At 33.8% G+C, this 18,693-nt stretch overlaps 1 protein-coding gene across 1 annotated transcript in view; it reads right to left on the bottom strand.

Annotated features, from left to right (window-relative positions):
• The window catches only part of EYS (eyes shut homolog (Drosophila)), an 815,396-nt gene that overhangs the window by 645,419 nt on the left and 151,284 nt on the right, over positions 1–18,693 (bottom strand). Inside the window, 5 exon segments of the mRNA XM_014532733.1 lie at positions 13,714–14,052; positions 14,122–14,370; positions 14,373–15,512; positions 16,250–16,300; positions 16,303–16,420. Coding sequence (XP_014388219.1) covers positions 13,714–14,052; positions 14,122–14,370; positions 14,373–15,512; positions 16,250–16,300; positions 16,303–16,420 — 1,897 coding nt within the window.

Below are 18,693 nucleotides of genomic sequence, written 5' to 3'. Positions count from 1 at the left end.
ATTGTTATTTATATACTGTTTTAAATTACATCCCATTTCTGTAAAAACTCACTTAGTTTTGCATATTTTATTATAGGAAAAAGTGATTTAAAAGTGCCATGCATCACCCTAGCGCCAGAGAAATCATTTAAATAGTCACACAATGTTTATTAATTTATATCATAGTATTTCTCATTATTTAGAAGATTATTTGTCTAAAATGCATTATGTACATGAATAAGATAGACTTCGTATTTGAGCATATATGTTTAACCAGATTGAGTATTTGTATTGAAAGTAATAACCTTTGGGAGATAATTTAGCACTATGCTTGAAATTGGTATCAAAGACAAAGTGTAAGAACATTTATGGATTAAAAATGATGTGACTAGCTTTGAGTTATATACTTGAGGTTAAAGAAATAAATAAAAATGTTGCTTCATTGTTCAAAATATATTACAAACTACCTATTACAAAAGAATTCCAGCTGACTTGATATCAATTATTTTAAACTGAAAAGATCGTGTACAGACTATTTTCAGTATAAATGCACCAGTCATGTGGCATTCCTTGGGTCTCCAACTCAATATACTCAGTTGCTATAGAAACCATTTCTAAGGAAACAGGAGAAAGAAGTATGAGTATTTCTATTGCTGGCTGTGTGCCTGAAAGAAATGAATAGTAAACAATTAGTAATACTTCTCTTGCATATAGGTGCTTATCAATTAAACAAATGAACTGAAGAATATATACAGTTTCATGCTCATAGTTTATATATATATATATATATATTAAACAATTAGTAATACTTCTCTTGCATATAGGTGCTTATCAATTAAACAAATGAACTGAAGAATATATACAGTTTCATGCTCATAGTTTATATATATATATATATATATATATATGAATGAAATAATTTTTAATGTTTTCTAATATTTTTAAGTGTCTACAGCATTTGAACAAATATGAATAAAAACAAGAACCTCTCCCTACATCAGCACAAAAATTGTCCATTGACATAGGAATGGCAAGATGATTTCATCACAATAGACAATTCAATGCAGAAATTGTTTGACACCGATTCCCATTCACTCTGTGGGGACACTGTGGGGGAATAAAGACGAGAGAAGGAATGCTGAATAAATTATGTAAATATTATAGAAGATTATATATAGTGATAGATCTAAAAAATATGATCCTCATTGGGACCGAAAGGCCAGAAACACTAAGATGGCTCCTAGGAGAAATGAAGTTTTGACAGAGCCCTTTGAAACAAAAATAAAACTTCAGCAGGATTTGGGGATGAAAGCCATTTTAAATTCAGAAGGCAGCTTCGGTAAAGCCTCCAGTATGATGCTAAGGAAAATAACTCCAGCATGAGAGAAAAAGCCTTTCTTCTGGGAATATACAGACAACGATTACTTGATATTCTTTAAGAGAAAGTGAAAGTTTTGGGGAAATGTACAGAGAAATCTACAAAGTAGATGGATCAGAAATAGCAATGGATGAGAAAAATCGATGTTTAAAGATGATAAAACAAAGCAAAAGGAACGGCATAAATAATAAGCACGCCATTATATATGAAGTTCCCTCTTTCATAAATTGTTATTTATATACTGTTTTAAATTACATCCCATTTCTGTAAAAACTCACTTAGTTTTGCATATTTTATTATAGGAAAAAGTGATTTAAAAGTGCCATGCATCACCCTAGCGCCAGAGAAATCATTTAAATAGTCACACAATGTTTATTAATTTATATCATAGTATTTCTCATTATTTAGAAGATTATTTGTCTAAAATGCATTATGTACATGAATAAGATAGACTTCGTATTTGAGCATATATGTTTAACCAGATTGAGTATTTGTATTGAAAGTAATAACCTTTGGGAGATAATTTAGCACTATGCTTGAAATTGGTATCAAAGACAAAGTGTAAGAACATTTATGGATTAAAAATGATGTGACTAGCTTTGAGTTATATACTTGAGGTTAAAGAAATAAATAAAAATGTTGCTTCATTGTTCAAAATATATTACAAACTACCTATTACAAAAGAATTCCAGCTGACTTGATATCAATTATTTTAAACTGAAAAGATCGTGTACAGACTATTTTCAGTATAAATGCACCAGTCATGTGGCATTCCTTGGGTCTCCAACTCAATATACTCAGTTGCTATAGAAACCATTTCTAAGGAAACAGGAGAAAGAAGTATGAGTATTTCTATTGCTGGCTGTGTGCCTGAAAGAAATGAATAGTAAACAATTAGTAATACTTCTCTTGCATATAGGTGCTTATCAATTAAACAAATGAACTGAAGAATATATACAGTTTCATGCTCATAGTTTATATATATATATATATATAATAATATATGAAAAATAATTTTTAATGTTACATTTCATTTAATCACACACACTCACAATGAGTGGATAACGATACAAATGATGTGGAAAAAAATAATTTTTAATGTTACATTTCATTTAATCACACACACTCACAATGAGTGGATAACGATACAAATGATGCACTGGAAAAGAACATTTTATGAAAAATAATTTTTAATGTTACATTTCATTTAATCACACACACTCACAATGAGTGGATAACGATACAAATGATGCACTGGAAAAAAAGAACATTTGTCACCTCTCCAAAATTAAGTCAGTTGAAATCTCCAATTGTAGAGAGGCTAAATGTAACTATTTTGTAACATAGGGAAAAATCATAGAAACTTGTAATCAGAGAAAATCTAACTCACTTCTTCACTTGTCAGAAGAAGAAGCTGAGGTTAGTGACTTGCACATAAGAAATGACCTGCACATAATCTGAAAGTAATTTAAGAAGATCCAGGATTACCAGTAGAATTCAAGTTCCCAAACCCAAATCCTATTTCTTCCAGCACAAAGTTTACCTCAAAAATGTGTTTCTAGAAACAATAAAATGAATCAACTTTACACTGAATATTTACCCCTGCGCTCAATATAAGCCTGGGCTTTTAATAATCAGGCTCAGTTTGCCCTATTCTGGAAACTGCTATTGAGTCAAAGTCACTGCCACTGATCTTTCAATTTTATTTTATTTATTTTTTCCTTATTACTCTTTGTATGCTTATCTCAGTCTGAACACTGAGAACCCACTTTTGCCTGCACCCATTTACCCAGATGAGATCAAGGAAAGTGGGATACTGTCCATGGTTTATCAAGTGGGAATCTACCTGTGGCTGTCTTCTGGTTTCTGTCTGTCCCTCTGTGCTGACATAACAGTTCTCTGGATTCTCCTGTGTTGTAGGCATAATATTAAAAAGACCCTTTCAATGACCTTCATCCTGATTAATCTTCTCCCTTTGAGTGTGAGTGAATTCTCTGTGAATATGACATCATTCTGGTCATTACATTATTATGATAAAAGGAGATTATGTGGGTGGACCTAATAATCAAAGGAGCCCTTTAAAAGCAGAGGTCCCCACCCTGTATCCTCCTTCAGCAAAAGAGGAAGTCAAAGAGATTCAAAGGATGAGAGAGTATAGATAGCAGGGATGTTCTCCCTTGCTGAGATGCAGGGGTTTATGGGAAAAGACCCTGCGAATCGTCTTTAGGAGTCAAAAGCTGTACCCGGTGAGAAAACAGGCACCTGAAACAGGTTTTCATTATAAATGAATTCATAATGTATGTCAATTTCCATGTAGTTGCCTTAATCATGACCAGGTCTAAAAAAGTATGATATTTATACAGATTAGCAGGATTGAATATAATTCTTTTTGATTTTTTCCTATTTTTCCCATTAATTTTAGAATTATATTCCTATATTTTTCTGAACACAACTACACGGAGTAAGTGAAATAAGCCAGTCAATGAAGGAAAAATACCACATGATCTCACTCATTCATGGATAATAAAGACCATTATAAACTTATGAACAATAATAGATACAGAGGCAGAGCTGCCTCAAACAGATTGTCAAACTGCAGCGGGAAGGCCGGGGAGGGTTGGGGGGCAGGAGGGAAGGGGGTAAGAGATCAACCGAAGGACTTGTATGCATGCATATAAGCATAACCAATGGACATAAGACACTGGGGGGTAGGGGAGGCCAGGGGATTGTCAAGGGCGGGGAAAAAAAAGGACACATATGTAATACCCTTTGTAATACTTTAAGCAATAAAACAATAAAAAAAAGAAAAGCATAAAAGTTCCTATTTAAAAGTATAAAAATATTTTAATAGTTGGCAAATACAATAGATGGCAGAAGTACTACAAATTTGGTTTAATTTACCATTTCATATTGTAGAGTGGATAGACCAGAATACTTATCTATCTTATGGAAACCTATTATTTTTCCCCCTAAGACTCTCATGCTTCTTCAGTCTCCTTACCTCCATTTGTTTCATACCAAGGAAAGCAGATATTTAAAAAATCCTAAGGAGTTTAAATCAATTTCAAAGGCATTTTTTTAAAAAAAATCAACATCAAAATGTCTTTGAGAAAATTTGCTTTGAATGAAATTGAAATTAATCATGTAGGATGAGAGTAAATTTTAAAGTGAGGAAACTGCTCACCATTAAATCTAGATCTGCTTTTCTAGAAAGTCTATAAGCGCTAAGATGTAAATTCTTCCAAGAAATGAATGAGAAGCATTATTAAATCATGGATTAGCTCATTTGATGTGTTAATGGGTAAGCATTTTTTTTTAAATTGATAGAAATAAGTGGAAAGCTTCATATAGAAATGTATTAAAAGATAAATGATTTCAATGGTTCTCTCTTTATGAGATTCATATAAAGAACATGAAGAATCATTTTTCAATATTGAGACAATACATGTGTTTTTATTAGCAAAACTATTAAAACTGAATTATTTTTTTACCAAAATTAAACATACATAGTACATTGAGAAGCTTTCACTTGCCCACATCCCTAGTCATGTATAAATTAAAAACAACTATTCTCTAAAAACTTGTAGTATTTTTGGACTACTGGCTCTTTCCCAAAATTGTTTAGCATATTAAAGTGTAATCTTATGTATTTTATCTTTAAATCTTTAAAATTACCTCTTAAAAATCTGGGCACACAAATATTTACAATTTAAAAGTTGAGGTAGGTCCTGATATTGTTTAGGTAGTAAAATGAATAAAATAATACTAAAATGAGCTTAATTTCTTACTTGTGACTTAGTCAATTAATATGTAATCTCTCAATAAGTTAACTTTTGAAATGAACTAAACAGAGACAATGGATTAACTTTTATTTCTATCACAAGAAATAAAGACAATTACAACCAAATTTTAAAATACATATAAAATTAAGTTTTGCATAGAGATTATAATTTAAGAAAGATCCTTATCATTTATAGTGCAGGATTTACATATGTTTAAAAATGAAACAAATATTTTGGTGATGAATTATTCATGAGGATAATTTTGAAATAATTTCTTATTTTGCTTCTCTTTTCTCATAGAGAGAAGGTATAAGATTAGTCAATTAAATAATTGTCACTCCAAAGGTAGTACCTGCTTCCTTATTTAATGGTACTTTTCTAATAAATACTAGAAAAATGCTTTTGCTAATTTATGCCAGAATCATTGATCAGCTGCCTCCTGAACACCCCTTACTGGGGATTGAACTCAAAACCGTGCAGGTACCCTGACTAGGAATTGAACCATGACCTCCTGGTTCATAGGTAGACACTCAACCAATGAGCTACACTGGCCAGGAGATATTTCCTATTTTATAGTGAGAAATGTGAAGTATTCCTAAGATCACACAATTACTAACTAGAATTGTAACCAGATAGTTTGACCATAGAGCCCAAATTCTAAAACCCTTATACTGTAGTAGTAAGGACCCTGTAGAGAACAATATGGTAATTTCTATAGGGCATAATAAAAGACTACAGGTCCTTTACATAACAATTTCAGTTTCTAATTTATTTCTGTGGAATCAAAATTGACATTATTCATATCTTATGCTTTTAAAGTAAAATAAGTATAAAATTGGAGGTAATTCCTGTGGGGTTAATAAATACAAGAATACAACTTGTCAGTTGGTGAAAAAATATGTAATTTTTATAGATCCTATTGGTTTAAAAGAAGACTTTTCAAATATAAACTATAATACTTACATACCTTCAGGTATAAATATTATCTACAAAACAAAATGTTATTCTTTATTGCTTTCAGCTGTCAAATTGATAAAAGGCAACTTTATTTTATTTTTTCCCATTACACAAAGCTTGTTAGAGTGCTGTAAAGAGTGACAGTGGCACTGGTATTGAAAAAAGAGATAGATAAGCCACTAGAGGAAATAAAAATGTATCCATAGTCTAAGTAAGATATTAAGCTGCTTACAAAATTTCACCCAAAATAAGAGCATAGATTGAAAATCAAATAGAAAAAAAATAGTACATGGCTATAATATTAAATCAAGAGTTGTGTTTATGGTCTAAAGTTCCCAAATTATATCTAGAATCTCACCATTTGCAATTATATACTGGATCATAATGTCTTGTTTTCCAGCATTAAATCACTCTTTAAAAAGTAAAATATGAATGTTTCAGAGGAGAGAGAAGATAAAGAGCAGAGAAATATAATAGGAACATAGGAATTAATATGTTTTTTACACTGCAGGATCCTGTAATTCAAAGCTGAGAGTTTAGGTGTTAGACATTGTCTACCATCAAATTGTGTATGTAGGATGAGGAGTGAGGCTCTCAGGAAGGAAGAGACAGCCTCATATGGAATGTAGAGAGCTCAGGGAAAGTGGTAAGGACTGCCTCAGAGCATCAGCTCTTGAATCTTCTGGAACTAATGATAACAATATAAAAGTATTAATATGAATTAAAGGGACCTAGTAAAGGGTTAGAAACCTCTGCCAAAGTATTCCAAGGATTTAGAACCATGTGATGTGCAAGACAATGGCTTTATTCAGAAATCAAGTATCAGAATAGGGAACATTAGTCAACAACAAGTGAACAAGTCAAAGGTAGAATATATATCAAAAAAATCCAGGGAAAGCATCAAGCTTAGATTTCAAGTACTCATAGCTTAAGGACCAGATAGGTATTAATTGTGGTTGGGGCAGTAGCCAGGAAACTTAGAGAGCTTGTAGAGTTAGATTAGAAAAAACTAAAAGTTAAGGAGAGGCTAACATTTAGGTGGCAAGGGACTGCAATTATCTATAATAATAAAAGTGCAATATGCAAATCGACCGAACAGCTGAACAGCAGAACGACTGTCTGGACGACTGTCTGGACAACCTTCTGGATGAAGCCGCAGTGGCTGCGAGGGGCGAGGCAGCGGGGGCTGCAAAGGCCTACTCTTGCACGAATTTCATGCACCGGGCCTCTAGTATATTCATAAAATCCTAAAAAGTGACTCCACAAAATTAGTGATAGTCCTATTTTTCAGATGATTCACAGAAGCTCTTCAGATAACTTTTCTAAAACCAAAAAACTAGTAATGGGAATGCCATGATTTGTTCATCTTCCAAGCTTCTGCCATTTACCTAACAATGCAGTTGTAGAACTCAGAGTTTTTAAAAATCTAGGCAAATGGCCTGGGAAATGAATAAGGATTCTGCACAAATTTTTTGTCTTTAATGTGCCTTTACAGGAGATGGTGAGACACATGGGAAGACTATCATATGACAACAGCAGGCAGAAATTGGAGTGATGTAGCTGCAAGCCAAGGAACACCCAAGATTGACAGCCAGCACAAGGAACTAAGAAAAAGCAAGGAAGAATTCCCCTCTATAGGCTTCACAGTAGGGCCCTACAAACAACTTGTGTTCAGACTTTTAGGTTCTAGAAATATGAGACAATAAAAGCCACCCAGTTTGTACTACTTTGTTATGGCAGCCCTAGGAAACTAATACATTTCATCAAAATATATTCATAATTTCAGCCTCTGTATCACAGTTACAAAATTTCAGCATCAATATTATCAAATCTCATCGGCATCTGTCATCTTTTTAAATATTTCTAACCCTAGTATCTTCGCTCTCAATAGTCATATTACATCATTAGGTCTCTCCACTCCATTTGACTTCCTGTTTTATCAAACACACAGCACATAACCAACAGATATACAAACACATACATGGAGTATACTAATTATACTGTCACACCACCAGGGCACAGATAGCTTGAATTATTAAATATTGTGATTAGTAGAGAGTTCCTCCATTTAACACAAAGTCACAAATAAATTTGTAAGAATAAGTATAGATTAACATATATTTCATGTTGAACATGACTAGTTAATTCATGGCAGATGCAGAAGTTAGAGGGTCTTTCACAGGGGCATAATCAGTATTGTCATTATAAACTTATCAGACTTTTGCATTGTAACATCTATTGTTAGACACAGTTTTATAGCTGATAAAATGCCAGATAAATGAATTATAGCATGTCTGGAAAAAATTGGTTTGCATAATTTTCCCTTATTTGTCTTCATAGAGTGGCTTAAGATACTTTTCTCTGCTTAATAAAACAAGTTACCAAAAAATAAATAAAAATAATTCAATGTATCAGCAAATTCTGTTGGCTTTCCCTTCACACTATATCCAGAATTTGATCATTTCTCAAGATTTTACTGCTGATAGCTGGACTGAGTCATGGTCATTTCTCACCTGGACTGGGGCATCTGAGTCCTAACTGTTCTCCCTGTGTATCTGCCGGCCCCAGTCCCACCCACTAATCAATTCTCAATAATGCAGCCAGAGTGACCACCCAGATTATGTCATTTCTCTGCCCAAACCCCTGGAATAATTGTTTCACTCAGAATAAAAGACAAACACTTAAAATGGCCTAAGGTTCTTAGGATGTGATTTTGTTTGCTCCACCCTATTATCAATTTGACTTCATCCTCTAAAAGTCTCTCTGGTTTACCTGATCCACCACCATGGTTTCCCTAATGTTCTCAGAAAATGTCAAGTGCACACCTGCTTTAACACAGCACTGACTATTTACTCTTTATGGGACAGTCTTCTCCTTATATTTACACAGCTCTCGTCTCCTTCAAGATGGCTAACTCAAAGAGATCAAACCTGATCATACTATTGTTTCTCACCCCTCAACCCAGACCTTGTGACACCCAGCCCTCTCCTATTCTACTCTATTTTTTCTTTTATCCATATAGGCTATCACATCATATATATGTATTTATATTATATATGCAAATGTTTTATATACATATATAATTTAGAGGATAAATATACTGTAGAATAGAAAATAAAAATATTATATATTAACAAGAGGCCTGATGCACGAAATTCATGCAAGTGTAGGCTTTCCTTCCCTTGGCTGCCGGCACCAGCTTCCCTCTGGCACCTGGGACCTGGGCTTCCCTCTGACGACCCGCAGGCATCCTGGACCCGGGCTTCCCTCACAGCCTGGCTTCATCCAGAAGGTCATCTGGAAGGACGTCTGGTCTAATTAGCATATTATGCTTTTATTATAGATATACATACTTACATATACACTCTCTACATATATTAGAACTATACTATGAAGACTTTGTTACATATAACAGGTTATATGGAAATATAGGTTTATTAAGCTTAGTGTTTGCAATCTGTCTCTTTCCACTAGAAAATAAGCTCTAAGAGGGCAGGAAGCATCTGTTTTGTTTAGCAGTGTATCACACACACCATAATTAGAGACCAGGACCTGGTGCATCCTCAATGAAATGTGTTGCTAACTGAAACATGGTTACTAAGAAAGAACATATGTTATGCTAATCTTAGATGATAACACTGTCAAGCACTCTGAGTAATATCTTAATTATTGACATTAAATAGCATCTCAAAATACTGTTGATGGACTTTCATAAAAGTGACAACTAGTCATACTGAACTACGTGCTGCAAGTATAAATAGACTTGAGAGGCAACTGAAATATCTTTTTATCAACTTACTATCTACAAATGACTTACAGTAGCAAAAAGAACTGAAAAAAAAAAAACTATGTTGGTGCATAGACAAGTCATTTCCCACATTAAAAGAACTAGACATGTGGGCCCTGCTCAGGGGCCAAGGACCACGGGCTTCAGGCTTAAATATGTCCATTTAGAAATAAAAAAAAAAATATTAACTGATATTTTTATGATTATTTAATACTTATTTTTGAAACTAGTTAGTCCTCATAGAATTTGTTTTGGTGTAAGGTAGAGAGTATTAATTCTCAAAATAACAATGCATCAACATAATTTAGTAAATACTAAAACATTTCCCTATAATTCAAATCCTTTTTTGATGTATTTTATATCTATCATGTATATCTGGATTTTTATTCTATTTCCTTTTATATGCATCTCCTGTAATAATAACATACCATTTTATTACAATTTATTTTAATATATTACATAAACATACAAGCTCCCTTATTACTATCTCTATTCACTATTCCCTGTTATTCTCTTGCACTTTAAAATGACTTAAGTTCTAAATATTATTCCATTTTAACTTGTTTGAAATTGCTTTATACTTTTCAGATATAGTATTTATGTAGTATTAAGAGCTTAACAGTCCCTCCCTACCTTCCTGCTGGTCGCCATTTTTACTTCCTCTCATAACTCCATTTATATAATTTTATGGCTATTTAGTAAACTTTACCTTTCAAACTCTGCTCTGTATAGTTTTAAGCAGTAGTTTGTGTTTTGTTTCTGTTAATTAATGAAATTTCTCATTAGATTTACAAAATGGTCTGTAAGAAATATGTGCACATGTGTACATAAGGCATTTTGACTTTATGAGTTTAATGACACTGCCTCTTCTGTTTCAACTTTAGGAATGGCATTGAATTTTGTTGTGAGCTATTTGTATTTTTTGTGTTTGGAAAATATAAATACTAGAAAATATGAAGATAATATAAATCCTTATGATAAAAATAAAAGAAAAAATACTTTCAGTAAACTATAAATTGTCAATGTCTTTTTACTTAATGATGTGGTAAATTTTATCATTAAATGTCTTCATTTGACTCATCTTTTAATTCCTGGATAAAATAATCCTTTGTTACTTACTAGAATTTTATTAATATTATATTGGATCATATTTTAATTTAGAATTTTATGAATATGAATAGGATAAATGAAACCATTTTTTTATTTTGTGCAATTTTTGTTATCCATTACTAATTGAGAATATTTGGGGCAGAAAGCCTTGGTTGCTCTCTGTTATATTCTTCCCAAATAGTTAGTAGAAAAAAAGAGAGTCATATCATTATAAGAAAACAATATCTTTTTTTTCCTCTTAAACTTCATTTACTTCATGAGTTAAACCAAACCACAAAGGCTGGTTTGGTTTGGAGGATGTCTGAGAAAGATAATTTTGATCCAATTAACCAGCACTTCTATAGTTTAAAATTATGCAAAACTTTAAGAAACATATTGATGGAGGTAACTCCATGATGCCTCACTTTGGAGTGTCATTATTTCTTCTCAGCAACCCAGTACAGCCTGAGAAATCCACTAGAGCAAGGGAGCTCAGAATTATAGGCTTTCTACCTTTTATAATTTTTTAGTATGAAAGTAGCATGTAGGGAGGAAATAATAGTACCCAATGGTCCACTTAAGAAGCCTACAAAGAAATTCTTCATTTATCAGTTATACACTTGTTCTATATTTTGCCAGTGTCACGGAACCTAATCAAGATTTTAGCACTATAGACCATTCTACTGTGGCCTACCCCACATTTCTTTTACATGAAGAGATTAGACCAGATGTGTTTTTAAAGATCAGTTCCAGCTACTGAATGGAACACCAGTAGAATACTAGAAGACTAGAAGAAAGTAAGGTTGGGTGTATATCTCCTGATCTTTTCCTGGTTGGTTTGCCTTGGATGGCCTGTGTGCTCTTCCTAAAAGCCATGGCTTCTGTAGTCTGGCAGCTTTTCTCCTTAGGTTCTGGATTTTGATAACTGCTCTTTACTTTGTCCCTCTAGGCGTTGGGGTAGTAATGACATTCTGCTGTTTCTAGTCCCTTCAGAATCATACAATCTCTCACTGTTTTCCTTAAATTATACTCATATCTTTGTAAATAATTTCTTTATTAAACTCTTCCCAAATGTTCAATTAGAGTGTGCTATCTATTCCTTGATTTGGTCTTGGACAACACAGTGGGTGAGCATATTGGAAAGTGTCAACATGTGCCTTGTAAATGATTATCATATCTCAAATAATTAGGGAAGTGAAACTGGGAGGAAATGGGGAGAACTGAAGGAGGTCAAAATCATCAAAGCATATTTGCAGTTGGAGTTGGGGGATGAGAAAAATGGAACGTGACAATTTTGTTCATAAAGAGCAAGCCTAGAATTTGATTTCCTGGAAGTAAAGAATTTGTATCCTGTATTCCTAAGGGGCTAATTGTATTAGAGTAGAAGGTATACTCAGCTGCATCTACTAAGAACCTTATATGTGACACAAGTGATGTATAAGGTATTGCGGATGTGTCATACTAGTTATACAAAAAGCTTTCATCTTTTAAAAGTACAAGAATACCTCTTTAAATTTGTAATTTAACAAATTATGAAAATTTTAGAAATTTTGTAAAGAGAGGTGTGTGGGGAGGACTGGATGAAGGAAGATGAAGGGGTTAGCTAACCCAAAGACATAGACAACAATGTGATGTCAGCCAGAGGGAAGGGTGGGGTAAGGGCTGAGTGGTGGTGGGCAAAGGGGGGGCAGGAATGGGGACATTTGTAATAGTGTCAACAATAAAAATAAAATAAAATAAAAAATAAAATAAAATGATGACTGTATAAAATAAAAGTGATGAACATAAAAAAATAAAATCATATACTAAATACTAGTATATCAAATATAATTTGGTCTTTCATATTACTGAGATGCCAGACTTAAATTTCACACCTAAACACTTATATGTGTTTCCTCTAAAGCATAGACACACAAAATCAATTTTGCATTGAATGAAAATTTACTGCACTGCTACCATTACACTTGAAATTCCATGAGACAGAACTTCTTTAAATAATGGAAAAAATCTGTTTAATAAATACCATTCATTAAACTTGTTTTGCATGCTTTCCAATTTAATAGTAATTACAAAGATAGAGAAGATTAGTGATGTCTAAAGTGCTTTAAAGTAAGAATATTTATCTAAGAAAAGTGGCTTTTCATTAATTATTTCAAATTCACACATGGAATATTATCTTGTTTCAAAATATTTATGTAGTATTTTGTTAAGACATGGATTTAATTTATATTCTGAGTTATATTAATGAAGGCATCATAGCTTTGCATTAAGAAATGATAAACCACACCATGAAGGATGGGAAAACCCAACCAAATTCCCTTAATTTCTTCATTTTTCCCATTAAAAAAGAAAATACCAGTACTGAAGAAAATGCTAGGAAATGTGTTACATTGTGTTCAATCTGACAAAGAAGCTATTTCAAGAAATGAGAATAATAAAAGTTATTCCTAAACTTTGAAAGATCCATTGTAATGAATTGAACTAGTTCAGTTTCTGATTGCTTGCCAGCAGTAGAGCCATCTCCCACAAACTCCCCTATTGATCTGGTAGCCTTTGTGGCAGTGCATTAAGAATAACCATCTGTGTCAGGTACAACAGCAGGTGCCTTCTTCATTGACTGGCTGCTGCCCTGATTACAAAGAAGTTGTTTAGGGCACCTGGTGACTACAACAGGCTCTTTCTTTTCTGTAGAAAAGAAACTCATTTCTAAAAGTTTATTGAATTGAAACTGAGAAACTCACCAGAAATCAACAGCTGACGAGGTGCTGGAATGGACTCCAATGAAGACAAAGTAAGAGATGTAGTGATGGGAAGCCACTGGCCTGCGGCAGCAGATTCCCAATTATTACTAGGCTGAAGTTTCCATTTGGACCATTCTGAAGAAGTTCTGAACTCTTTTTTTAAATCAGATATTAAAGGCAGATCATCTGTATAATATGTCCAATGTGGCATAAATACAGACAAGGGAAAAGAGGTCTGTATTGGAAGTGACCAAGTTGGTGAAATGGTGTGTAATGCAACAGTAGAGGTTGCTTTTGAAATAACAGATATTGAGTCTACAGTGAAGGGTTATATTTGAGGTCATTTGAATACACTAGAGGTTGCTTTTGAAATAACAGATATTGAGTCTACATACAGTGAAGGGTTATATTTGAGGTCATTTGAATACATAGTTTCTGGATGACTTTGTAAATTTAATTTAAAATCCTTAGGAACTTTGAGCTGATTTTGAGATCCTTTATTCTCTTGCATACCCAATAAATTGTCTTGATTCAGTGTCTCAGTGGGACCCACAGTTATACCATATTGTCCTATTTTCAATATTTTAAAAATGTTTCTTGATACTAACAGATCATCAGTTTGTTTTGAAGTCAAATCAGAATTCAGCAGATCAGAGAGACAGTTGAAGGGACGATGGATAAACAAGTTTTATCCAAACATAAATTAACATCCAAATTACTTGATAGGGTAATGTATTCCTTCAAGGATAAGGATAAACTTATTCCTTTTGTACTCTTTTTAGAAGAAAATAAAGATGACAGTTCTGTGAATGCTAGTGATGGCATTATTTCAGTAGCAGAAGAAAATAAATGCCTAGAAGTGATAGTTTGAGTTCCCATTAGTGCATACCAGCTGGCTAATATCTCTGAGTTCATCCCGAATGTCTCATAAAAATGGGACTGTTCGCTATGCGAAACTTGATCTGAGAATTTATGAGAGGATTTTATTTCAGTCACAGAACATGTTGCACATGTCTGGCTTAATTCACTTAAGGAATCAGCAGTCTGTGATTTGGTGTTTGTGAGTCTCTGGTTGCTAGATGCTTCAGTAATAATCTGATATTCACTGGGAATGGAGGCTTGTGTAGTGGATCTGGGCAGAGTTGATGAGTTTAAGATGGCTACCTGTTTAGATATAATTATCTTAGCAGGAGAAATGGGAGACATTGAGGAGCTCAGCAATCTCCAGTACTCTCTTCTTGAAATTACGGTAACAGCTGAATATTCTTCAGTATCCTCTTGAGACCCCCTAGAAACAATTGGAGGTATGCTTGTGGAAGCAGTTGTGAGCAGCAATCCAGGGGAGAGGAATGAGTGCCTGTTTAACTCAGCATAGGCCCCTGGAATGCCACTAATTACTGAACTCATTGCGGCAGCAGATAAGGCAACAGCCTGATCATTGTCAAGTAATACAGATTGCGTAGGAAAAATAAAATCTGTCATTAAGGAAGAGATGATAAACGAGGTCCTCTCTCTTCTATTGAAGAAAAAGAATCCTGGTGAGACAGCTGAAGTTTGGATAGGCATATGTGAGACAGCTGTTGTGCTCCGGACAATTTGTGTTGTGTCATGATAATCAAAATTCAGAAACTGAGAAGAGCAAACATCTGTGGAAGAAGTAAGTGTGTGTTTTGTTGAAAGTTGTCTAGTAGAAATCAGCTCTTTCAGTAGATAGCTTTCAAGGGATATGCCAATACTTAATGCTGACAAACCAGTGGTTGAGAGAATGTCATGCTTGAAAATGTCTGTCTCTTTTAAACCTTCAGAGGAGAAAAAGCCAACTAAAAATAAAAAATAAAAATGAATTGAAAATGAACAGCTTTGGCCCTGGGCTGACTCTTCTGCAAATTACACTGCCATCTCACACCCATTATATGTGGACAAATACGGCTCTATAAATCATATAGCATATAAAAGTGTATGAGAAAGTTTAGTGACTACACAAACTACATAAATGCAAGAACTCCTGTTATTCACACTCCATGAGAGGGCCACAGTCAGAACAAATGGTGTCAGGCAGAATAGCCATATCACAAACTAAGTGACCCCTTTGAATTACAAAACATTAAAATTTACAACTCCTTGTTATTGATGGGATCAATGACTAGTACTATTTGACCTATTGGGTTAGGGATGTTAGAAAATATCATTTTACTTTCTAAATTGGTAAAATATTCTGTATATTAGATCATATTATATTTTAATTCAATTATTTAAAGTATCAGAAATGTATAGAGGCAAAAAATAGAAGAGTCTACCTTTCTGCCCTTAATATCCCCCTTCAAAAATGTTGTCTTTAAATAATGAATATCCTCTTAAGGGTTATAATTCTTAAAACAAACTTCAAACATGATGCATAACCAACAAGAATTCTAAGACAATTTTACGCTCTTGATTTATCACGTTATCAGAAAAATTGAAATAGGTCAGAAAATAAGTTTCAATATACAACTTTTTCAGATACAAACATCTTTATATCTTACTCTCATCTACTTACCTTGGTCAACTGGATAAGTATTCATTATGGTCCATAGTCTTGTAGCCCTTGTACCTCAGAAGTAGGTACTATATACATTTGAGTAGGAATGTCATCTGCTCTTGGAGAGAAAGGAAGTAAAGGGATAATTCTCCTTATTTCATCACCACAAAGAAGCCCGATGGAACAGGTCTGCAAACAATAATTATATTAATTAAGCTCAGAGATTATGTTATTCCTAAGTGAGAACTTTTAAAGTTAGTTTTGCGATTCTTTACATTGCCACAGTCATATTAAATAGCTCAAAGCATAGCCTTGTTTTGTTTGAAAATAAAATCTCTATAGTAAATTTTACCCAAATTTCAAAATTAATGCAATCTTTCAAATTTTAGATATGCTCCATTGAAAAGCTAAATTTGTTCTTAATTCCTGTAAGTAAAAATACTACTTTACATTTGCCTTGAGGATATTTTTTCCAATGAAAACTTTGTACTCTAAGGGAGTCAATATAGACCTAATGGCTCCATTAAAAATTATAAACTTTCCAGCCCTGGCTGGACGGTTCAGTTGATTGGAGCAGGTTCCATATGCCAAAAGGTAGCAGTTTTGATTCCAGGTCAGGGCATATGCTGGGTTGCAGGCTCAATCCCCAGGAGGGGGTGAGCAGAAGGTAGCCCAATCAATGATTTTCTTTCATCATTGATGTGTCTAGCTCTCTCTCCCTCTTCTTTCTTGAAATTAATAAAAATATATTTTAAAAATAATAAACTTTTCTGTTCTAAATGTCATTTATTTGAAATATAAAAATCAGTATCTACAATAAATATTTTAAAAACATTTTCTTGTGATGTTTGAAGCATATTAATATGTATAGGTTTACAAGCAATGTTCCTTATATGTCTTAGTTTGATGTGAATAGCTTATTTGTGCCATTTCACTTATGAAATAATTTCTACATAAAGAAATAGAAAAGAAAATTGTGATGCATGCATAAGTAAGTGCAAATGGATCAGGGGATTTCCTTTAAATGAAGAGTTAAAAATTAGGTATACTATTTAAAGTATTTTAAACTTTAAAAAATATGCAATTCAAATATTATTTTTAAATACAAATACATTCCTGTTTCCTAACTCTAAAGATATATTCATATAGTAGATGTTTGGAGTGAGGGAGGAGAAGTTTAATAAATAATTCCTAGGTTTTTGTTGCTATTGATGAAGTGAGCAGTGTTCCCACCTACTAATTTGAAGAACAGTGATGAAGACTAGTTAGGAATTGGAGGTAGAATAAGATTTCTGTTTAAACGTTTTAAATTTGAGAATCTTACGAACTAGACAGATGAATGTAAAATAGGAAATTGAAAATATGAGTCTCTCAAGAGACAAAATTACCCTTAAATTATTTCAATTAAGTAAAAAGTATCTACTTATATAAAAACCCTGGGTGTAACATCACGATCAGAGGCATGACCAACCAAAAGGAAGTCAGTCCTGCAGGGGTTGTCTTGGAAACGGCTGTACCCTCCCCTGAGCTGTTTCCCGGAGCTATTTCCAGTAAGGGCGAGGTTTGAGGCAGGAACCCGAACCCGCCCTGGGAGCATGGAGGCATATCTTTATAAAGTGTACCATGCCAGCACAGCCAAGGGTGAACCTGAGTGGGGGCGGCTGAAAGGCTTAGAAAAGACAAACAAGAGAATGAAAGCTGGGTCTCAGTGGGACGCTGCTTCTCTGAGAGACAGCGACCACGCCCACAGCCATGTCTTTATTTTATAGCAGATGCTACGAGGCAAAGTAAGGGTGTGACCAAGTTGTTTACAACATTCTCCTGGGTTTCAATACTACTCAAATACATGCACCTGAACTCTATCAAGCCTACATCACTCAGGCATGTGGGGCCACGTGTTCGGACCATAGGTTCAAGCTTACAACTACAGCTGTTGGCTATAATTGTGCTGGGAGGGCCCTGCCCTCCAAGCTGAGACTTGCTCGTGGCCATGAGAGGACTGTGCCCTCTCATCAGTCCAAGGCTTGAACCTGTCCAAAACACTGTAGCAGCTCCCCACAATAAAGTTTTAATACATTATATTAGAGGTTGTTGGTGGTACTGTTTTACCCACAGCATCTACAGGAATTGCTGCAAATTTACTTCTCCGTGGAAGAACCTTTCATTCCCAATATAAATGACCAATTCCATTAAATGAAACATCATTTTCTAGACTCGATATAAACAGTGAAGTTGCTAAAACTATTAAAAAGGCCCAACTTCTCATTATTGATGAATGCATCATGGCATCCAGTCATGCTATAAATGCCATAGACTGATTACTAAGAGAAAATATGAATTTGAATGTTGTATTTGGTGGGAAAGTTCTCCTTCTTGGAGGGGATTTTCGACAATGTCTCAGTATTGTACCGCATGCTATGGGATCGGCCATAGTACAAATGAGTTTAAAGTACTGTAATGTT

This window comes from Myotis brandtii, unplaced genomic scaffold, assembly GCF_000412655.1.
Source record: "Myotis brandtii unplaced genomic scaffold, ASM41265v1 scaffold904, whole genome shotgun sequence".
NCBI classification, from domain to species: Eukaryota; Metazoa; Chordata; class Mammalia; order Chiroptera; family Vespertilionidae; genus Myotis; species Myotis brandtii.
This window is presented reverse-complemented; position numbering and strand designations above follow the sequence as displayed.